This window comes from Echiichthys vipera (genome assembly GCF_963691815.1).
Source record: "Echiichthys vipera genome assembly, chromosome: 3".
Lineage (NCBI taxonomy): Eukaryota > Metazoa > Chordata > Actinopteri > Perciformes > Trachinidae > Echiichthys > Echiichthys vipera.
Genome location: NC_139828.1, coordinates 33,895,595 through 33,919,743, shown reverse-complemented (window position 1 = coordinate 33,919,743; position 24,149 = coordinate 33,895,595). Strand labels below are relative to the sequence as shown.

General features: G+C 40.9%; 1 protein-coding gene across 1 annotated transcript in view; it reads left to right on the top strand.

Moving 5' to 3' along the window:
* Nucleotides 1–23,939, top strand: part of LOC310966549 (epidermal growth factor receptor substrate 15-like 1) — a gene marked incomplete at its 5' end in the record, with an annotated part of 80,335 nt that extends 56,396 nt beyond the window's left edge. The window contains 3 exons of the mRNA XM_083940308.1: nucleotides 526–619; nucleotides 16,362–16,570; nucleotides 22,850–23,939. Of these exons, the coding sequence (XP_083796434.1) occupies nucleotides 526–619; nucleotides 16,362–16,570; nucleotides 22,850–22,996 (450 nt within the window). The 3' untranslated portion in view covers nucleotides 22,997–23,939. The remainder of the gene's footprint in view (nucleotides 1–525; nucleotides 620–16,361; nucleotides 16,571–22,849) is intronic.
* Between the last annotated feature and the right edge of the window lie 210 nt (nucleotides 23,940–24,149).

Genomic DNA, 24,149 nt, shown 5'->3' with positions numbered 1-24,149 from the left:
TGAACTGGGGAAGAGACTGAGTCAGAATGGACCAAGATCAAACCAGAGCAGTGTGAGAAACTAGTGATGTCCTGTGGGCGTAGATGTGCTGAAGTCATTCAAAGCTGTGGCCTCTACACTTCCTATTCATTTTTGAATCCTATAGAAGAAAACATTGTTGAAATGAAAGACACAGTGGTTACTGTTCTCTATTTTTGATCACTGTTTTTTTCACTAAATAAAGGTTTTTGTTGAAGTGCCTTGGTTATTAAAACAACATGCCAGTGCAGCAGTGGTATAGCCACAGTGGATATTCTATTAAATTCTTAACAATAAAAAATAACAGTATAACAGAATAAATCAAGTATTTATATTTTGTGTATGTTTTCTTTAAACAAAACTGAACTTTCCTTGTGCCATCATTTCCTCGGTTTTTAGAACTCTTATATCCTGTGTTGCGTCACTGCCTGTCTGATTGTAGGATATTGAAATTATAGCTGAACCCTAAAAGAACCACATATTTTCCCTCTCACTCTTTATTTCCAGTCAGTGTTTGTAGACGACCCATTCAGCAGGAAGAATGACACGCCAGCTCTGCCACCGAAGAAAAGTGTTCCCCCAAGGCCCAAACCACCCAGTGGTGAGTGTCACACTATAAAGGTGTTATTTCAACAAAATAAGTGTTGAATCTTTGGGTATATTGTGTAGTATTATCCTAAAAAACAATGTATAAACTAATACAAAAGCAATCCCTCTCAATCACTTACCCACTAGAAGTGTGCGGTGGTGTCTCTATCTGAAGATACCCTTCCTGGATTTTCTCTTTCCTTGTTGTTTGGAGATGGACAGGGACGTTTCTGTGTGAAGACATGGCCCACGTGGTAATTTAACCCCCAGTCAAAAACAGCATGCAGGGTGAGCAGCCCTTCAGATACTGAAGCAAAGAGCACAAGGCAGACACAAACTGAGGGCCCATCCACACAGAGACGTGTTTCCCTGTAAGCGTTTTGTTTTGGCCGACCATCCAGATGGAAGCGGCCTTTTGTTAGCCTGAAAATGGTATCTTCTGAAATCATGTCCCAGAGTGGATAAATCTGAAAACGCTCCCCTTGCCTTGTCGTATGGACGGTGAATTAGGGGTCGGCGATATGACGATGTCAGATGGTGAAGGATCAGAACGTGTTTGTCGATCTGCAAAAGCAGAGAGGTCGTAGTATCGTCTGTAGGGAACATTCTATCCACTGCTGTTCTATGTTCTGCACAGACGCATCAGGGTTTTTTTTTTCCTCAGCCAAATCACACTATTGGCTAGTCCGTCTCATGCACTGCCCTAAAGACACGCCGATCAACAAATCATAGAGAGCTATAGGCAGTGACGAGGATTTCTCATCCCTAAAAACAGGTAAATGTCCTGTGCAGCCGCAGACTCTGTTTTTTAAAAAACACATCAGATGGAAACACAAAAAAACCTTTTCAACCATCTAAAGAGACAGCATCCTAAACAGTCTGCTGAGAGTGAGATGGTGAGAAGACCAGTCACACCACAGCCAGCAGAGAAGACAGGTTCTTTAGGCAGGGTTTTGTTAAATGTCCACTTTATTTGACACGCAAGTTGTAAAAATTGCACAAACTGATTCAAATGTGTTCAGAAAGGTTCTTTGTGCTCCGTTATATTTTTTCTCTTAAGAGCTATATTTTTACATAGGGAAATACTTTGGTTGAACTGTTCAGTCATTGCATGGTAATTCAAAATTAATGTAAAAAAACGTGATAAAATCATGATCGAGATTTAACCGTACAAAAAAATCATGACATGATATTTTTGCCATATTGCCCACCCGTACGGCGAAGCCACATACTTTGTTGAACGATGCCATCAACTCCTCACCTAACTGCCTTGACCTCTAACCCACCGGCGTCACATAACAACGACAACAGTGTCTGTGTTGTGCTGCTGCATAGAGGAAATAGGCCTTAGAGTTGGATACGGAACAGATCGTTTTCGTGTGAATGAGGCCTGAGACAATGAAGCTCTGCATTCACTCAAAATCCAATAGCGCAGCAGCTTCTAGCAGGACTCTGTGGAGGTACTGTATGTGTGTATTAGGCCTGCAGCTATTGATTATTTTCATAATCGAGTATTTATCGATTATTCCATCAATTGATTGAGTAATCGGATAAGAAATGGTTATTATAGTACAATACTATGTACAACAGAGGAAATAAGACAGGTCTTTTAAATGAACAAATGATGAATGAATTAACAGATTTTCTTTAAAAATGTATTACCAGGCCTAAATATCATAACTTTAAGTTCATAAGACACTAATGTGCATCTACCTACTATGCTGAAGGTTGCCCTATATCCATTACTGCAATTACCTTGAAATGAATAAACCTGTTGTATTGCACTGTTGTATTGAGGCTGCATTGCTACTAAAGTAACACCACCTGATATTTTGGTTTCTTTGGTTTGGCCTCCACACCATTCTGTTGAAAGCGTCTGAAGCGACAGCAGGAGGAATGTCAAAGTTATGGTTTCCTAATAGCGCAAGCAGCTAATATTTACAAAGGACTTAGTCTTGCATAGTCAGAATTAACTTGAATTTGAGACCCGGACTCGCACTTGCTCGAGATTTGGGAGTTGTGCACAATATTTTTATTTATGTGCTTTTTAGAGCATTAACATCACAAGCAGAATGTCATTCTCTACCACAGAGATGTGTGAGCGGCCACATTCCACAGATGACACGGAGCACTTCACCTGCTGCTGCTGACCAGAGTGAAGTTAGTTCTAAGTTGGATATTCAACAGATATTCACTTATGTCCCAGCCAAGCCCCCACCACAGCGACATTCTGGTTGATCCAAACAGGAAGTGCCAAAAACTGCAGTTCTCTGAGTGAGGTCATAATAGAGAAGGTTCTCATTGACCCCCATGTTAAACAGGCCGTTTTCACAACATCATTAAACCTGTTTAAGGCCTGGGACAAAACAACATTCTAGTCTGTATTTTTAGGTCATATCTCCATGACAATACTGAGGGGACTGAATTTTTTTGTACCTGGCTAGTTTTATTTTACACTGAAAAAATAAAATGTTCTGCCAAAGTCTGTTAATGCTTTAAAAGCTCATCGTCCCACAGAATTCCCATGTCTCCACTTAGCAGCTGAGCATCACAAAAGAGTGTTCACTTGTTGGCTTGCTTCCTACATGTTAGACAAAGGTGAAGTTGTAAAACAAAAGGTGTTGAACGAATGCTTCCTTGATTGGATCAAGTTGAGAAAACGGACCATGTCAGAGAGGCTACGTCCATTTTTTATATAGTCTATGGTCCCAGCTTATCAGAGTATCCAACTTCAAACTAACTTCACCCCTGTCTTCTGATGCAGTTTCATTACCGTTACCGTTATATTTATGTCATATTGTCTGGCTTAAATTACTTCACAGTCAAAGAAATGTGTTAAACTCAGCTGCAGAAGCTATCAACATTAGCTTGTTACTAATGTTAGCTTTATAAGGGATTCATTTTTAGATTGGTGTTTGTTAAATTACATATTTTTCAAAAGTGCTTTCTTGCCGGTTCTGCCTCATCTGCTGGCTAACGCTGTTAATCCAGGAGAAAAACACATGAATTATTAATGTCAGCTAAAGGCAAGTTTACGTTACATGTTTATTGTTGAACACGTTACGTTGTTATGAATCATGAATATATCATTATTTATTATTGAGTTATTTCAAACTTCTTTAAAATCCTCCAATGAGAGCAGGACTTGAAGTTTCAGGTGTGTCTGTGATTAGTTCAGGTGAAGAGAGCAGCAAACGTTGTTTACAGTAGATTTGAAGGTTTCATTGGTTGGGACCTTGTGTTATTCTGTGGGCTTTAAAAAGCACACATTCTGTTATTGCTCGGGCTTATTAGTGGGAATGCTTATTCAGCATTTCCAACCTACAGTATGTTATCCTAAAGTTTAGTCCTCATACTTCTACTGTACGTTTTTCAGTCGTCTCTAGCTTCGGCATACTTTCAGCTACAAAAACCATTCAACTATCAAATGTTCAGCTTTTTCAGCTCTTGAGCTCACCTCTGATTGGCTCTCACAGAGGTGGCCTCTGATAGGCTCTCCAGAGCTGGCCTCTGATTGGCACTCACAGAGCTTGCCTTTTGCACAATATCAGCTTTTTTAATATTCTTTTTTAAATGATTGGCTCTCACAGAGGTGGCCTCTGATAGGCTCTCCAGAGCTGGCCTCTGATTGGCACTCACAGAGCTTGCCTTTTGCACAAGTTCAGCTTTTTTTAATATCCTTTTTTAAATTTTAAGCTTTTTCATACTTTTGCACATATTCAGCTTTTTTACCTTCCCTCAAAATATTCAGTCTTTTCTAGGGGTGCCCCCGACTAAAATGTTCATAGTTGAATCTGATTGGTCAAGTCTTACCTTTAGTCAGTTTGGTTTTTTTTGCTCATGAAAAACCCTCTGTGGAGAGCCATAGACATGAAGCAGACAGCAGCAGTTGCACGTGAGCCCAGCGCTGCGCGGTCACGCGTGTCAGGCAGAGGATTACTGAGAGATGTGATTTCTGATAGGAGCATCTTATTAAAAGTATTTGTTGTTAGAACATAAATGTGTTTTGTTTGTATCTTTCTTTGACAATAGCTGACAGTATATTTAGAACTGTAGTTTCACTTTCCCGGTGCTGCGTCAGACTGTCGGATTGAACGTCTATAATGAAAAACAACAAATGGACAAATATTCAAAGTAAATGATGATGCTGATGATTAAACAGCAGCATAGTGTTGTATTTCTGACGCCAAGATAGATTTAAAGTCCAGCCAAGATGGTCTCTGACCAGAGGGGGAGGGGGTTAACCCTACACACTAAGGAGATAGATTAAAAGCACATGAGTTATTTTCACATTTTTAGCAACAGCAATTATGAACAGGCTTATATTTATACCCAAATAGGCTATTTATCATGGTTTATTGGGAGAAACCAAGCATCGTTACGCCAAATCAGACCTTCAGCACCCCCAGAGCCAGAATGGAATAATCCATTGTTTCAGAACCACATTTTGGGACTATCAGTCGAATAGTTGACTATTCGGGGGTCATATTTCATATTTCTGCACATATTCAGCCTTTTCATACTTTTGCACATATTCAGCTTTTTTTAATATTCTCTTCAAATATTCAGCTTTTCCCCAAAAAAATTTTTATTGAATTTATTCAGCTTTTTTATATTTTTGTAAAAATTAAGCTTTTTCACTGTAACTTCAGCATTAAAGCATTTCCACGCATTTTCTTCCGCCAAAAACTTTGATTTGATTCAAGTCTGAAAGCATTGCCAAAACAAACACCAAAACGTGCGGAATGATCCAGAATGGTGTGCTATAATTTTTGTCAAAGATTTGCCAAGCTGTTTTCACAAAAATTGCAAAACTTGGCGCGAAATACACAACAATGGGAAATCGTCGTGGACCAAGCTCAAAACCACCTCTCTTTGGGGCCATACCGATTTGCCATAGTTTAACGCAGAAAATCTATTAAATGTTTAAACGGGTCAGGAGATTGGGCATTGATATAAAACATGATTTTCACAAAATCAGAGTTTTGGTTTTGTTAAATTTTCAGGCCGTTTAAGATATTATAATGTTTGTGTATGTGGTGGAACTGTCAGACATTCAGACAGACTGCATGACATCACAGCTAGAGTGTGGAGGAGCTGTAAAATATTCTAAAATCAATCTCTACAACTTGCTCTACCCACCACAATGTTCACTCTTACATCAATTTAAGTCAAAACAGAGGAAAATGTCTGACCCTAAGAGCCTCTAAGTGACAGGAGTGCCAACCAGTTGCCCAATGTGCTCAAATACAAACTGAGACAAGAAACTGTCGGATTACAGCAGACAGCCAGGTTTTTAACCTGCTCTGGTCCTCACATATTAGACCCCCCAAACATAAAAAAAAGGTATCAACGTGTTCAGCAGAGTCTCTTTGCAATGTCCAAAATATAATTTTCACCAGAGAGAAGAGACTCTTCTCACGTTTTTTAAACTAAAAGATGTTGTTTGAGAGGTGTAATCTCCATTAAATTAACTTTCTGACCTGTCTACATAATGGCTGTCTACCTGTCACCATGGAAACCAGGGCTGCGACAGGTGACTTTGATTGATGGAGACAGTGACCCAGTGACTTAACAGTTGCTGGGGAAACAGAAGACATGACAAATCTAATTTGCCATTTCCAATAGATCTCTGATTGGCCCTTTATATTTTTGCTTAGACTTATATTGTATCAGGCTGATGTAAACATTAAAGTCATCATCTTCACTAAAGCCTCCTGAAAAGGTTTTTAGATCCAACTTTTGGATTTTGAGAGAGTATTGTTGATGTTGAAGTGCCACAAATGCAACCACATCAGATTTCTTAACTGTTAGTCTGTTACAGGGGCTGTCCAATCCTGCTCCTGCATGTTTTAGGGGTCTCCCTTTTCTATCACACCTGAGTCAAGCTTCAGCTGCTTGATAACGAGCAGAGCATTACATTGGTGGTAGTTGAGATCATAGAGGTGTGCACAACATTGATATATTCATTACTGGAAGATATATCTAAACATGGTAGCTTTTTCATCACAAAAAAAACATTCCAACAATGGGCCTTATGTATGAAATGTTCATATGGACAGATTTGTGCATTCAAACAATTTTAATTTGTGGCAATGGTTGTAATTCACACCTCTTAATGCTACTTAGACACATCATCAGTGATATAACCTGGGGTCATTGGGTGTTTCCCGTCTTTCATATATACACACTTATATACATTTTCTTGGTGGTAGTGAAAAGCAGTATCTCAGCTCAAAAATCAAGTGTGCACACTGCAGACTAACATCCAGCCTAAAATTAGATTGTAGTAATATAGAATATGTTATGTCTCACTTCCCACTTTAGTGCCCATAACATGAGCTTTACTGTCTGTTTATGGCTCCAACTGCTGTCCCTCATTGATGACATAAACGTATTAATGAGAATAGATAAGTAAAAGATATGTGGAAAATGTGAGATGAATGCTTCGAATTGTGGCGATTCCAAAAGATCTTCATGAATAGATGTGATGACCAGAAAGCATGTGTTTGTCAAAAACACGCGATTCTATTATATTTCAAAACAGCTCGGCTCCAGCCCCCCGCGACCCCGACATTGAATTAATGAATGAATGTGTGAATGAATGAACTTTGGCTCTGCAGCAAGACGCACTGCAGAGCCAAAGTCATCTCCTCGGTAAGTGGCTACCCTCGATAAATTGCATTAAATCAAACAAGGTATCAGATGATTAACATCTTGGTATGGTTCTTCTAGGTGACAAAGGTATCCTCTTACACATACATGGGCGTTGTACGGCCCGCGGGCCACATCCGGCCCTTTGGTGGACTTTGACCGGCCCGTGTAAGGTTAATTGGAAATTACAAAATAAACATATTGTCTTATTTTACCTCATGCATGGACTGAAGCTGCGTTGCTTTTATTTTGAAGTTGTTTTTTATTCACGTACATGATGACGCAATATGTATATCAAGACGTGCACGTGCGCATGATTGGATCATTGTCGCTAGCAAGTCACAAGACGACTTTAGCCCTCAGAAATGTCCGCTGCTAAAAAAGAAAGGTAGATGCCGAATGCAGGGTTTTTCAACAAAAACTGGACTGCTAAGTATTTATTTACTGAAGTCGGAGGTAAAGCCGTGTGTTTAGTTTGCGGGAGCAGATCGCCGTGTTTAAGGACTACAATTTGAGTCGGCATTACGAGACGAAACACTTGGAGAAATACAAGAACGTGACCGATGCTGAGAGGGCGCGGACATCGGAAGCTTTGCTAGCTAAACTGCAAAAGCAGCAAGGCATTTTTACCAAGCTTCACACATCCAGGGATGCTGCAACCAAGACCAGCTTTGTGATATCGCACAAAATCGCTAAAAACAGTAAGCCGTTCTCGGAGGGGGAGTTTGTCAAAGAGTGCTTGGTGGACTCTGCAGCACTAATATGCCCTGAATAAAAAGCAGCATTTGAGAAAGTCCCGCTGTCCAGGCGAACCGTGACGAGAAGGGTCGAGGACATTGCGGGGAATCTGGAGCTTCAGCTGCAACATGAAGTGGCAAGTTTTGACTTTTTCTCCTTGGCTTTGGACGAAAGCTGTGATGTCCATGACACAGCCCAGCTACTGGTATTTGTCCGCAGGATAACGCCGGACTTCAAGATTACGGAGGAGCTGGCGGCAATGCGGCCGATGAAAGGGACGACTACAGGGAGCGATCTCTTCAAGGAGGTAGATGCGTGCATGGACACACTTGGACTGAAATAGGACAGACTGGCAGGTGTCACAACGGACGGTTGTCCGAATCTCACAGGGAAAAATGTCGGACTTTTAAAACGTATGCAAGATAAAGTGACTGAAATCGACGCTGATCAGAAATTGGTGTTTTTGCATTGTATTATTCAGCAACATGTGTTGTGCAAGTCAGTGCTAAAAATTAACCATGTCGTTGATGTTACTAAAATAGTAAACTTCATCAGGTCACAGGCATTGAATCACAGACAGTTTGTCGCACTTCTGGAGGACCATGAGTCTGAGCATAGTGACATAGGCTACCACACAGCTGTCAGATGGCTCAGCCTGGGCAAAGTGCTAAAAAGAGTTTGGGACCTGAAAGGCAAAGACATCCCAGAGCTCTCAGATGAGAACTGGATGGCAGATTTTGCATTTGCTGTTGATGTGACTGCACTGATGAATGACCTGAACACCAAACTGCAAGGCAGGGGCCTTTTTGTCCATGAAATGCACACCCTGGTGAAGGCTTTCATGAGAAAGATTAGGTTTCTTTCGAGCCAACTGGAGAGCATCCATGTTAGGAGCATTGCATTGTGAGTTTTCAAGGAGATTTGAAGATCTCAGAACAATCGAGGATGAAATGTACATGTTTTCCTCTCCATTTACCTGCAATGTGGTTGATGCACCCACTGATGTGCAGCTGGAACTCATTGACCTGCAGTCTGATGCAGTACTGGCAGAGCACTTTAAATCAGGATCTCTGCTGGATTTCTACTCTTCTCTCAAGGAGGAGAACTTTTCAAACATGAAGAGACATGCTCAGAATATGTTGGTTCTCTTTGGCTCCACCTACATATGTGAACAAACGTTTTCAATGATGAAGTTTACAAAATGCAGGCATAGATCCTCTCTCACTGACGATCATCTGTCAGCTGTGCTTCGCATCTCCACCTCAGACATTCAACCTGACTTTGATGCACTCGTTACAGCCCAGCAGAGACTAGATTTCTCTCACTGAACAAGAAAAAATAATTTAAAAATGTAAGAAGGTGGAAGTTTTAAAGCATGTTTTTATGGTTGAGTTGTGCATGATTTTAATTGTAGTGTGGTTATTTTTATTTGCATGTTTAGTGTGTTTTTATGATGTTGTTTTAGTGATTTATTTATTTCATTACATGCTTTTCTTCAGAGATATTGATTACCTGATTGCCTGCATCAAAGTTTATTGGATAAATGTCACAGATGGTAAAAAAAACGTTCACATTTTGTTAACCATTGTTTTGGGAAAATTTGATTGAATAAATGACATTTTTTGCAAGGCAAACTCACTTTTTCATTGCTTAATTATTATATATACTCTTACCAGCTTGTCAAAACAATGCTATTTACTGCTTTATATAAAGAAATACAATTAATAATATGAAGAATTGAGTTCAGCCTTTTGGCCGGCCCTCCACAATATTTTCAGTTTCTCATGTGGCCCCATCGAAAAAATAATTGCCCACCCCTGCTCTAACAGAATACCTAATAACCCCGCTGGCAAACCCCGCTACAGAGCAAGAGCACCGGTGTTGTGCCGTATTCAGCACCCCTGCCGTGAAATGCACCCCCTGGCATTATAGGTGATATTCTGGATCAGAAGGCGGTTGTTTCGACCTATAGGAGTAGTTTATATACAGGTAACCCACAACGGTCAGAACATTGGTTACTTACAGTCTTTAAACTATTTTAAAGAGTTTAAAGTCACAAACTTGGATAATAGCGAACACAAAACAGCACCTTTTTGTATGTTCTGTGGAAATATACTGCAGCCATAATTACAAAATGAATGAAATGGATCTTTTGAGCAAGTTGAATGTATTTGACTTAGTGTTTCCTAAATATAATCCCAGTTTTTCTTGCAATTAATAGGTTCAAAAGTGTGTGCTTTTAATGTGGTTACCTGTATATAAGCTACTCCTATAGGTGGAAACAACAGCCTTCTGATCCAGAATATCACCTATAATGCGAGGGGTTGCATTTCACGCCAGGGGTGCTGAATACGGCACAACTGTCTCAGTGGAGCGCTGCTTCGGGTTGACTGCCTCCGTTATTCTTTTCCATACAGCGTTTTGATGGGCCCCTTTTATTCCACTCTTCAGACTGCCAAAAAGCACGTCTTTATTTTGCTCCATCTCGGATGTCAGGATGCCGATCTCTGTGTCGGAAAAGTTTCTTTTCCAACAAGTGTTTCGTCTCTCCGTGTTTGACCTCAGTGGGCGAGGCCTCCGAAACAGGAATATTTAAGGGCGTTACATGTTAATGACGATCGAATTCAGCCGCCGCATTTATCAAGGCCCGCTCATTCGTACGCTCAGATTGGTCAGATAGGAATGTTTCATAAATCACACGTGGGTCCTTTCCTACGACCAATTCTGCGCTCAGATCTGCGCCCGTTTTCACGCAAGATTGATAAATGAGGCCCAGTGTCTTGAGAGTTGGTGCTCATAGTGTGAACCACAATCACCAGAATCCCCTATTACACTATCCCACATACTTGAAATGGAACAGAGCAGTCTGTTTTCAGCTTTGATACCAGTCTGTTCATGTATTCAAAGTCCAGCAGCTGTCAGTCAGGCTCACTCTGCAGCAACGGATGCTTTAAAAAACTATATTGAGTTGAGTTATTAATAGATTTTGTATTATGATTATAATTATTATGATTGTTCACTAACTGCTGCTCGATGTTTGTGTGTAGATACATGTGAAAGGGATGTAGTAAGAGCAATGGTGTGTGGTTTGCTTGGTCTGTTGTTTGCAGACACACCCTAGCTTGCTTCCTCTCTCTTCCGTGTGTGTGTGTGTGTGTGTGTGTGTGTGTGTGTGTGTGTGTGTGTGTGTGTGTGTGTGTGTGTGTGTGTGTGTGTGTGTGTGTGTGTGTGTGTGTGTGTGTGTGTGTGTGTGTGTGTGTGTGTGTGTGTGTGTGTGTGTGTGTGTGTGTGTGTGTGTGTGTGTGTGTGTGCAGAAAAGCGCCGTCTGTGAAATGACAGCGGTGCAGGGCACAAGTAGTTTACTGAAAGTAGAAAAAACTGATTGCCAGGCATGCTGTTTTGCTCAGTGTGAAATTAACTGCTCACCCCTATCAGCCGAGTTATCTGGGTAGTAGAAATATGCGTTGTTTATGTTGACAACGGTTTGACTGGTCCTGTGGTTTAACACATTTACAAGCAACATGGTGTCCTCTTTACCGTTCCCACGATCCTCTGCCAGTCTGAGCTTCAACTCCCCGTTTATAACAGAAACTGCCAGTACTATGATTACTGCAGGGTTCATTTTGCTCATGTGTAGATTGTCAGTACAGAGAGAAAACAATTCAATTCAATTCAATTCAATTCAATTTTATTTATAGTGTCAAATCATAACAAAAGTTATCTCAGGACACTTTACAGAGTAGGTAAAGACCACACTCAATGACTTATTTATGATTTACATAGACCCAACAATTCCTCTGTAGAGTACAGTGGCAACGAAAACCTTCCCTATAACAGGCAGGAACGTCAGACAGACCCACACTGTCATCATAGCTCAGTCACTGACAGTTACAATGCTAACAGACCATTTTAGTGCCAACAGACTTCTCATCTGAGTCTGACTGATGCTGGGTTCAGGATGCTGAAACTATAACTTAGGGTACGTCCACACCATCGAAAACTTTTTTTTTTTTCTCTGTCGTTCTTAAAAAGTTTTCCGTCCACACAGCCTCGGCTCATAAATCTCTGCGTCCACAGGAAACCAGTGAAACCGACCCTAAACGCTGTAGTACACATGCCAGGCCTGGATGTGAAGATGTAACTGCCACAGAAATACACCAACAACAGAGAAGAAGAGACGGTGAGACGCTGTTTCTGGTGTTAGTGGAGACTTTTGGACTCTGATGCACCAATCACTCTGCAGTTAGTGTCCTCAACGAGCAGAGGGTGCTGCTGGGTGCCCCTTCCCCGTCCCAAAGCACTCACAGGCGCCACTTTCTCACTACATTTAGAGAATTTTCACACCTTCTTAGAACTTGATTTAGAAAAAGAGACTAGAGCTCCTTATTCAGAGCATCAGGGAAAAGGGAGAAATCTGTGGTCGGCCTAATTCGTTCCCATGCATGTGGCTCAGAGTCCAGTTCAGTAAACAGTCTCTGGGTCTGTCTCTCTCCTCTCACGCAGCAGCACTGTTGTTGTTATGTGACGCCGCAGGGTTAGAGGTCGAAGTTGGGGCCATGACGCCATCCTTTAACAAAGTATGAGGTTTCACCATCCAGACCACAACGCCATGGGTGGTTGTTTTCAAATCTTCCCACTCTGGGACCCGCTTCTAAAAGATCCTGTTTTCAGGCTCCGATAACGCGGGCTGAGTGTGGATGGTCGACCAAAACGATACTAAAGTTGTGTGGTTACTGGAAAAAGCTTCTTCATGTGGACGGGCCCTAAGTTGCAGAGCACTACTGTTAGCTCCATGGGCAGGCAGCTTGGGCTTCGTGTCTGTCCATCCACCTGTGGGGCTCACGGAGTTGCACCTGCCATACTGTGAGTCAGCTTTCCGTCCAAGAGGCTCCACTGCCCCACAGCCTCCTGTCTGAAGCTCAGACATGCAGGCCGATTCTCCCTGATGTGTTTAGTCATCTTGATGAGCAGTTTGTGCGCGTCTGTTTAAACCTCAGGCCTGCTTTACTTTCTATTTAGGAAATCCATGTCAAACAAAATACTAATCATATCAGAGTTTTTTTTTTCTCTCTCATTTTTTTGGCCTCTCTCTTTTGCCTTTATTTAGAAAGAACAGCTGAATGTTAACAGGAAATGGCAGAGAGAGAGGGGGCGACATGCAAAAGAGCCGCAGGTCAGAGTCAAACCTGGGCTGCTGCAGCGAGGACTCAGTGGGGTGCATGTTCTAACCACTTTTAAAGTATCTGGAGAGAGACTTTAAAATAACTTTATTTTTAAATTTATTTTCTTTCTTTTACACAGAAATTATCCAAAAACATTTTTATATAGAGCTAAAACAAGGTTGTTGTCTCGGGTTCCAGGCGATCCACTGAGAAGACTTTCTTCTTTTATATAATTGTACTCTGAATATCTTTGGGGATCTTAAGTGTTTTTCAAGAAACATACTTTGAAGTATGGGGTTGATGGTCATTTCTCACTACGTTTTGATATTTTATTTACCAAATGAATTGATAATTTATTGACTGTATGAACTGTTACCATGAATGTGAAGTTGTGTGGTCTATGAACATGAACAATTTAACTATTGGTCTAGTTGGTAAATTGGTAAACCAACAGTTGGTAATGTGGGCAGAAACCCAACCAAGTGTTTTAGCAGGAAACCGTTGAGAATGCTGTTGTCTTTGGCTGTGTGTTTTTTCATATACCAGTGGAGGATGAAGCACTTCATGTGATAACTGACAGAAAGATTTGTGTTGTCACTCAATATGAAGTGCACTGGAGGTTAAACTTGTGTGGCTTTCAAAAGCCGGAAGCTATCTTTGAGGTGAAGCAGGGCGTGGGCAGAAGTGTGAGAACTAGAAAATGTAGTGTTTGTATGTTTTAATCCAGGAGAGATCAAATCAGATCCTGTGTTATCAACATATTTCAATTAAGTGAGAATTTGCCATGGAAGCTGCAGTGATGAGTCATAGTATCTCTCAGCTGTCAGTGAACACATGTACTTTACATATTTACATCCTTCTTTTGAGACACAGGAGACCTGAAGCTTGAAGTGATATGTTTTTTCTTCTGTTTTTCTTTTTCCTTTGCTTCTCTCAGCATGTCTTCCTTGGCACAAAACAGATTACGTGTGTCTTTATTCCCTTTACTGTTCTTTTTATGCTTCTGCACCAGCAACAGCCGTGGTTGGAGGCATTAGGTTTTTGGGTTGTCCATCCATCCCATTCTTATGAAAAAGACTCTCTTCAAATTTGACACAAACTTTCAATTGAACTCAGGGATAAACTAATTTTATTTTGGAGGTCAAAGGTAAACTTCACTTTGACCTCACAAAACACATGTTTGGCCATAACTCATAATTCCTACACTAATTATGACACATTCTTTCCCTCTGGGTGTGAGCTGCTGCCGCTGATAGTTCACACTGTTGTACCGTTGCTCAGTGGTTCAGGTCTGCAAAACAGAATTGGGATGCCAACAACAACAAAAATAAATATTTTTCCTAAAACATGAAAAGTGATGGATCGGGAGACACCCACATTTGTTAAAAAAAAAGAAAAAGGATTCTCTTGGTGGTGACGCACTGCTCCATATGGTTGCAACCTAGGCAACCTCTGATATGGCATACAGGGTCTATAGAAAGTCATGATACCCCCAAAGCAATTTCAGTCAAAAGCAACTTGGACCAGTCCCAGCCTGGTCAGATGAACTGATGAAACCTCTTGGATGAGAGGTGAAACCTCTTCCTAGACAAATAACCAAGTCCAGCTGCTTTTGACTGAAACTGCTTTGGGGATAACGATGACCTGGACAAAAGAGAACATTCACAGGCTTAAGTCATGATGCCCTTTTGAAATAGTCACTCTTTTGTTTTACAGCCTGAAATGATGATACATGAAAAAATATATTTTTCCAGCGGGGTTGCCTTACAACATTCAAGTGACTGCAGTGGGCTGCAGGTTTTCCTAGATTTTGGTGTACTCGGGTGTTCATTTTCCCTTCAGTCCTGACCAACTGCCCAGTCATAATAAACAAGCCCACAACATAATGCTGCCACCACCATGCTTCACTGTAGGCATAGTGTGTTTTGGGTGGTGTGCTGTGTTTGGTTTCTGACAAACATAGAGCTTAGAGTCCAGCCCAAAAAGTTCATTTTTGGTCTCATCTGACCATATAACCTTTTGCCACACGGCATCAGAATCTTCAATGTTGTTTTTTTTTGGCATACTGTAAATGAGACTCAGTGTGACATTTTTTCAGAAGAGCCATCTTTCTTGTGAAATTGTTGTCACATGCACGGATCGACCAGCCTCTTCCATTAAGACTTGTAACTCCTTTAAGGTCACCGTTGGCCTCTTGGTAGCTTCCCTGATCAATCTTTTCTTGGCTTGGTCATCCAGTTTGGAGGGGCGGCCCGATCTAGGCCAGGTCTGGGTGAATCCAAATGCCTTCCACTTCTGGACAATACTCTGAACGGTACTCAGAGGGATAGTTAAAGCCTTTGAAATCTTTTTAGATCCTTCTCCTAACTTGTGTCTATGCACAACTTTATCCTGGAGCTCTTCTGAAAGCATCTTTCCAACCATGGTGAATTCTTTGTCTTACCAATGCTCGACTAGGAGTGGACTCCTCAAGGAACAGCTGATTTTATTCTGAAGTAAAATCAAAGGAACAGCTGATTTTATTCTGAAGTCAAATCAAAACCACCACAGTTAACTTAGTGTTTGATCTGGAAGGAGATTGGTTAAACCTGAGAATGTTTATGATGGTTATTCTAAAGGGACTCATCACTTATCCAACACTGCTATTCTAGTTTTTAGTTTTTTATTTAATTTTCAGAAATTTTGCAAAAAAAATTCTCTTGTAGAAAGGGAAAATATGTAAATCACGCTGGAAAAATATATATATATATATATATTTGTATTATGATTTCAGGCTGTATAACAAAAAGAGTGACTATTTCAAAAGGGGTTCATGACTTTCTACATGCACTGTATGTGAAGATCCGGCCCCCAAACAAAGACAACTGCCTACTATTGAGTTTAATACAAAACACAAAATTTCTTTCAAAGTGGAAGTTTTTGCATTGCTGAGATCAATAATTTAAGTGTTACAGGTTTTAAGGTTAGCAGGCAGGAAGCTTCACGCCCAAGTCTGCCCAAATCCTGTTTCCTTGCGAGGCAGCTGGATTGACGAGGCGCTGCAAGAATCACAAAATTGCATGACTGCACTGAATAGCTGACACTCTGGAGACGATTTAACCAAATCTCTACAGGTGGACACATTTCTGCCATTGCAGTATATTTACCATTATATCGCCCAACCCTAGTGACGATGGTTACCTCTGTCTTTTATGTCTCCAGGTAAGAGTACACCAGTGAGCATGTCTGGCACAGCTGACCCTTCCAAACCATCTGACCCCTTCCAGCCATTTGGTGGTGACAACATCGACCCATTTCAGAGTAAAAAGGGCCCGGGAGACCCGTTCAGCGGCAAAGACCCTTTCGCCCCATCCTCTGCATCAAGTAAAGCCCCTAAAGACTCTGCCTCAGGTTTTGCAGACTTCAGTTCTGAAGTTGAGATGGGTGATACTGTTGAACTGTCAGTGTCAAGACCAGGCCACACAGCTCTGCACGGACACCAGCACATTCAGTCCATTTAAGTTATAGAGCCTTTAGCATGTTACAAGGTCACTCCTCAAGGCAGATAAGTGCTAAAAGGAGACAGGTCAGATTGCAGCCGTGGCAGGGCATACTTGTAGTGCCCACTGCTAATTTGAAGAAATGTATTGTTTATCAGACCACAAGTAAGACAAGAATTAGGCCCTGTTAACACGACAACGCTTGTGGGTGAATACAACAAAATATTTAATCAGATGACAGCGTTTTTGGGGCTTAAAAACACAAAAAAGGTAAACCCCCGTCCAGAGTGTAAAGCTCCAGCCTTGTGCTTGCGTGTAAAGGGGTAAAAACACTAAAGTGTGCTCTGATCTGCTCACGCTGCCTCACATGGCGTATCTGTTTCCGTAACATCCATGTGTAGAGTTTAAGTAAACAACAACAAACATGTGGGACTGTTTCCATCAGTGGGACATTCAAGTGTCCTGGGTGGAGCCGAGGCGGTTGGAGGCTGCAGACCATGCTGCAGATCCCTTTCACACTGTATGGCGTCCTGCTTCTCCGCTGTTAGGGAGAGAAGGAGAAGGAAGTTTCTACGCATGCACCAGCTCTGGGTGCTGTTGTGTGGCGGTGCTTCACAGCTCCACCTACACACCTGACGTGCATTTCACATATTTTTGCGTCACCGTATGCACGCAGATTTCAAACCCCTCTAAACGCAGAGTAAAAAGTGAGAACACAACGCCAATTTAGCGTTTCCTTTTTAGATCGCCTTCGTCTAAACAGGGCCTTAGCTAGAAGCCCCACTCCCTGCTGCTAGTAGAATACTTTACTTTGAATATAATAATATTTGAAGGACATTTATCAACAAATCAGTGAAGATTCCAGAAATAAAAAAATAGTCCCATTCACCACTGTGACACATTTGAACCTACTTTTGATATTGCCGTTTGGTTTTAGAGCCGTGTAGGCAGCAGAGCATAAATATTTAGTTTTAGCAGGAAAAATAAAATAACGTCGTCAGGGTTCCCCAGACTTTCAGAATGGCTGAGGGCTAACATCAGAAGAGTCTTGGCATAACGGTCACAGTCTGGACTAGTAAAGTCTCGTGAGCGTCTACTCATGGAAGCAAACACAAACCTATCACACACCAAACCATTAGGAAACAACTACGGTAACTCACACTAATCCCTCAGGAATGACAAGATACACATTTCAGTCAGGCAGATTTACTTCTTGGGACATAATCACTGTTTTCTAAGCAGGGAATACTGCTTCTGGCTGACTGGTACTATAGTTCAACTATTAGTCAGATTTATGGCTCTAACATGAGACACAGCAGTATCACTACTCAACTCTGCATGGCCTTGCTGTGTGTGCTTCTATGGTCACCATCTGATGTAGGTAGTTGTTTTGTGCTTTACCTCTGCTGTCTGTTCTCATTATGCATGTGTCATTATGTAACTGTACTGTTGCCCTTTCTCACCACTCTCAAGCATCCTTCAACATCTTTATTCTGCAACTTCTGCAATCAGTGCAGGACTTCACTGTCTATTTTTAATGGCATCTTTGATACAAACTGAAATGAAATTATTTGTGAAAAATAATAAGCACATCATTTAGAATACAATGTTTCCTTTACCAACAGCCATTCAAATACTTCCTTTGAAGCATGAAACATTTTTCATTACCAGTATAAAGTTCTGGCAGCTTTAACTTTTATTATTAAATAATAATCAATCCCATCAAAGCATCTAATTCCTTCTCCACAAACATACTTTAATTATTTCAGACTCACCCTTTCCAAACGTTCCATGGGAATTAAAGTGAATATATGGAAATGTATGGAAATTAACAGGGACATTTGTAAACTGTATTGCCCAGGCCATATACAGACTTTTTTGAAAATGTAATGTATTCTTTCATTGAAGAATAATTATGATTTAGTACTTGCTATAGTTAACCTAAATATGATTGATCAAATGTAATTAGCCCAGTTATATCATCCAAACCTACCTGACTGGATGTAGTCCTTGGGGTCAAATACAGTAATGTGGCCTCAAAAGCCCTGCTTTAGTGTGAATGATTCTAGCATGTGATGAAAGGCATAATGGAATATGAATATGTTTATATACATAATATACATCTTAGGTTATAACATGAGATGATAGTCCTGAGAATAACACAGAAAATGAATGGGCATGTCAAAGCTATGATATGGAAATCCAATTTTGACTAGGGACTTTCTGATGAAACCTGCTTGACACAGCTGTGCAAAGATTGTCCCAGTTGTTTTTGACCTCATCCCAGTATGACGGCTGATTTTGTTCAGACTTTTACAAATGCACCTTTCAATCTGCTGCTAGCACTACTTCAGTTCAACACGTCCAACATCACACTAGAGTTACATACGTATATTTGAGGAAACAGTCATTTAATCTAGGTTATAGTCATGTGATATGAGCATAATCAATTGTCCTAATGACATAAATCAGGAAAGAGAGGCCTAGGTTATCATTTCTAAGACTTATCCTTTAATGGGCAGAATTCCTAGGATTCCTCATTCGTGCAAAAACTTTTGATTAGTTCTACGGTTTGATGATGTCATCACTTAGACACAATGGAGTTGTTTGTTTTTTCTCTTACTCTGCATGTGACATCTCCTCTAGTTGAAATCATGTTATACTGCTCCTTTTTTTTTAAGCTCTCAGTGTTGTTTGTCACTTAGTGAAGGGATTCACTGACAGCTCCGTTTCACCACAGTCCATTTGTCTCATCGGTGACACAATCAAGAATTCATAATAATACTTCAATCAACACTAACTCTCCTGTAGTTTGAATACTGCAGAGTCAATTGCTCTTAATGATAAACAAGTAGCTAAACACAAAGGACTGAAGAGAAACCCCGCAGGTCTCCCTTCACAGTGTCTATGTGCTGTGCTGTGATATCCTATAAACTAGCCAAGTCAGTAATATCTCTGTTCTGTAATCCACCTCTCTGACAGGACCTGACAAAGTCAAGGTAAGAGACCAAACACACAATGAAGTTCACATAATACAACATTCTGGAAATATTATCAAAATGATGTTAATTAATGCTCATAAAGGCAGTGAATTTCAGATGTCAGATGTTAAAGCATTCCTTATGTGTTTAATAGATCTTACCTTTTGTATTATGAAAATGTCATCCTTATGACCAAGTTCAATTTCTATAACAATATTGTTTTTCACATACCTGCCTTTTTCAGGTGAAAATTGCAGTTATTGCTTTTTAACAACTGACCATAAGGTATTTTACAGCTCAACTGTTGTAATTTTGACTCTTAGAAAAAAAATGTCTTCAATTCCTTCAAATCTCTTTTTACGGCTTATCCTTCTTAACAGTAATCAAAATCAAATAGGAAAACCATATACAGTATATATGATATAACTCCTGTATTCCCACCTCTGTCCGTAATATACTCTGTGTCTAGCCCCTTTCATACATGCATCTCATTACTCATTATGTTCTGGCAATTTTACGTGAATAAGCCCCCAAATCATTTCATAAATGTCACTGCAGCAGTCTGGTCTAAAGTTGTGAGGGTGATTCTTTTAATGTCAGAATAGAGAATAGTCTTAAAAAATATATATCTTTTCATTTATTTTTTCCACTGGCATGGCAGAGTAAAACTCAGTAATAATCAGGCCAGATTTTCAACTGCAATCCTTGCCAACTACACAAGCACACAATTAAGTGCAACATGCTTTACATACAGGGTGTGTGACAAGTTAAGTGATTGTCATAAATGAAGCCATGGAAATAGAATAGCCCCATCCATATTGGAATTTTAAGGAGAATCATTCATTCATTCATTCATCTTCAACTGCTTGTCCCTTTCGGGGTCGCGGGGGGCTGGAGCCGATCCCAGCTGACATCGGGCGTGAGGCGGGGAACACCCTGGACAGGACGCCAGTCTATCACAGGACACATAGAGACAAACAGAGACAGACAACCATTCACACCTACGGGCAATTTTAGAGTCATCAATGAACCTAACACGTGCATGTCTTTGGATTGTGGGAGGAAACCGGAGAAAACCCACGCAGATAATAATAATAATAATAATAAAGGCTCAGTAGGCAGCTTCTTTTTATCAGTATTAGGCAAAAGCTTCCATAATAACCTTCGGGATAATGTAAGTGATGTGAGAGAAGATGACACCTCTGCCTCTCTCCTAGGCTGTTTTCAGTCTGAAAATAATCTACAACGTGACGGAAGACTTTGATCAATCACAGAGCAGCTGAGAGAGCGAGCCCTGTGATTGGCTGTTCTACTAAAGCAGATGTTCACGTCTCTTTGGTGGAAACCCAGTCTGCAGCAATGGCGGATGACCAGACAGCAAAGATTGTGATTCCACGATTGGAAACAGTCGCATTCAGGGCAAAACAATCTAAGAAGAGGAAGACTGATTGGTCAACAAGAGGCTAAAAGAGAGTCCGACAACAAACGCATGTATAAATAAAACACGTGTAAATATGGGCGCTGCATTTCAAAGATGGAGAGAAGTTGGGGATAACATTGGTTTGAACTTGGACAGGTAAACTGATAAATGATTTTTCCTCTAACAACTCCAGCTGCTGTGATGGGGTTAGGTTGTGTGGACTGAGTTACCATAGAAACAGCCTGGCGGCTACTTATAACGCATTGTCAGAGGTTTCTAAAACGTTAGCCTCCTGCTAACCATAGCCAAAGGCATACGGCTGCTGCTAATACAAGCTCAGGTTGATGTTGCTACGTCAGAGTCCTGAATCAAACTATTCCACCTCAAACGTCTTCACATTCCTACAAGTTTGACAAGAGTGACAGAAAATTCCCCTCTATCATTTTAACAATCCCAATACTGATGGGGCATAAGCAGACTGATACAGGTGAACATATGAGTAAAGTTAGTTCTCCATCTCAGTCATCCTGGCCGTCTAATGAACTCATTCGGCACTGTTTCTATTGCCTCTATAAGTGAAGAACTCCTGATGTCAGACCTGTCGGCTTACGTTACTTTAGCCTTTGTAGTCCTCCGTCTTTCCTATTATTTTACACTAAATATAAATACTATTTACTATCGCTCATGTGTTCAAAAAAGGATTTTCTTACCTGTGACTCGGACATTATGGAGGATAAGGTAAAAAAGTGTGCGATTGCCTCGAGCAGGGACTGTTGGGTGTGTGTATGCAGTCCGTGCATCAGATGAGACGCGTGTAGACTCAACAATCATCTTTTTTCTAGGTTTCCTGCCTACTGAGCCTTTAACATGTAATATAAACAAACATTTAAAATATGATTTAATATTGATGTGTGTTTCAGGGGTAAAAGTAGGCTGCTACGGTCCAACACTAAAAGATTCAGTGGCGGTACGCAGTGCTGGGAGGAGGGGACAGCAGCTGCCTGCCAAAACGCACAACAACCGTCACGATCAGATGTTCAGGGTGTTCACTTTTATTCCAATAACACAAGCAGCAGGTCAAGCTTTGCAACCTTTGTATCTCTGGCATAATAACGGTGTGCCTGCACTTCTTTAATTCCTGAACACACAGTGTTTGAATGGATGCCTTTGATTGACTTTTCCAGTAGTTTTGATTTTTTTTCACAAACAAACTCATTACACTTACTTATTAAACTTATACATTTAACTTGTTTTTTTTAAATTTTTGATTAGTTTACATACCTTGTTTCAGAAGAATTTCTTTTTAAAAAGGCAGAAACAAAAGACCTAAGTATAGATCATACAGTAGATTGTACAAAAAATGGACGTATCATACCCACCGGGATCCGTTCTCTCAACTTGATCCAAGCGTCCTCACCTACAGGAGTCTCCATCTTGTGAGACTTTGACTTCGCCTCATTTCCTCTTACCAAAAAAGGGCATGTATGTGACGTTGGGGGGAGGGCGATACGTCCAGTCTCCGTCCCCTCAGTGTTGTCATGAAGATATGACCTAAATATACAGACTAGAATGTTTTTTTTGTAAACAAGACCTAAACAGGTTTAATTATGCTGTGAAAATGGCCTGTTTAACATGGGGGTCAATGAGAAACTGTTCTATTGTGCAAACTACTCCTACTGGACACTCTGAGAACTGACGTTTTTGGCACTTCCTGATTGGATCAACCAGGAAGTAGCTGTGGTGGGGGCTTGGTTTAGATAGATAAAGCCACCAATGTTTTTATCTCTCTCTCTCTCTCTCTCTCTGTAGTTTGGGAATGAGGCTCAGCAGTTGGAGTGGGCGAAACGGGAGAGTGAGCGAGCAGAGCGCGAGCGGCTGAAGAGGCTCAGACAGCAGGAGCAGGAAGACTTGGAGCTGGCCATCGCCCTCAGCAAGGCCGAGATGTCCAACGCATGACCTGGAACCCCTACCACTCGCAAATACACACGCAGCGCGTAGACAGGCTAACATGCACAAGAACATGATTGACATCTAAATATTCAGACACAAAGCACATCACTGGATTAACTCAAGTCTTCATACAGACTCTGGTATACACACACACACACACACACACACACACACACACACACACAGGACCTGCATCTCGACTATTTACATTCCCCCGTGCGCACTGGCTCAATGAATGGAACAGAAAGAACATCAGTTAAGTCCAGCCGTTGACCCTGCATTTAAAAAACAAGACAACAAAACTATGGGCCGAGAACTCTAAAAGGCAAAACTCTCCTGTTGGCATGAAGAACGGTGAAGAAGAGAGGAGGAGGAAGGAACAGATGCACTGTGTATATGCACTGTAGTGGCTGGACAGTAATGTGATGGATCAATTCACTGGACTGAGCTGACTTGTTGACTGTTGTCGACAGAACAACTTGTCAGCTTGAATTTCAGTGTGTTGTTGGTTACTACTGGCATGTTAACAAAACAACTGCTATCAGCAGCAACAATCATCTGTGAAGAAAATAACACTACAATTCAAACTGCCAAGGTATTTCTTAAAAGGGATCTTTGCTGATACATCGGGGGTGACAGGGATAGATAACTCGCTACTGATGCTATCAGCTGCGTCTGTAAGGGTCAAGTGTTGAGTTGTTCTGCAAGTGAGAAAATACAGAGTGAGGTGTTAGATAAGTATATATATACAGGTATATGTATATTATAGATGTGCATAGAGGAGCCTGGATTTGATGCTCTTCAGGTTTGAGAATTTTCAATTTACTATTTTCTCTCTTCTCAATTTCTTTTTCTCAGGAAGTTCTGTACTAACCCAGACTCTTTTAGGAAGTTAAGAGGCTGATATTAGTTGAGTTTTTCTCAAATCTGCTGGAAGCTTAATGTATAAAATGCAAAATATGAGTAACTGTATTCTGTTTCAGTTCCAATTGTATTGGTGGCATCCTGAATGCAGTTACTGTCTTTATATTTAACTTACTTGAAGAGATTATTTTATCCACCAAGGAGATCTTGTTTTCAGTTTGATTGGTTTATCTGTCAGCAGGATTACCGGAAAACTGCTAGCCCGATTTTCACGAAACTAGTTGGAAGGGTGCAG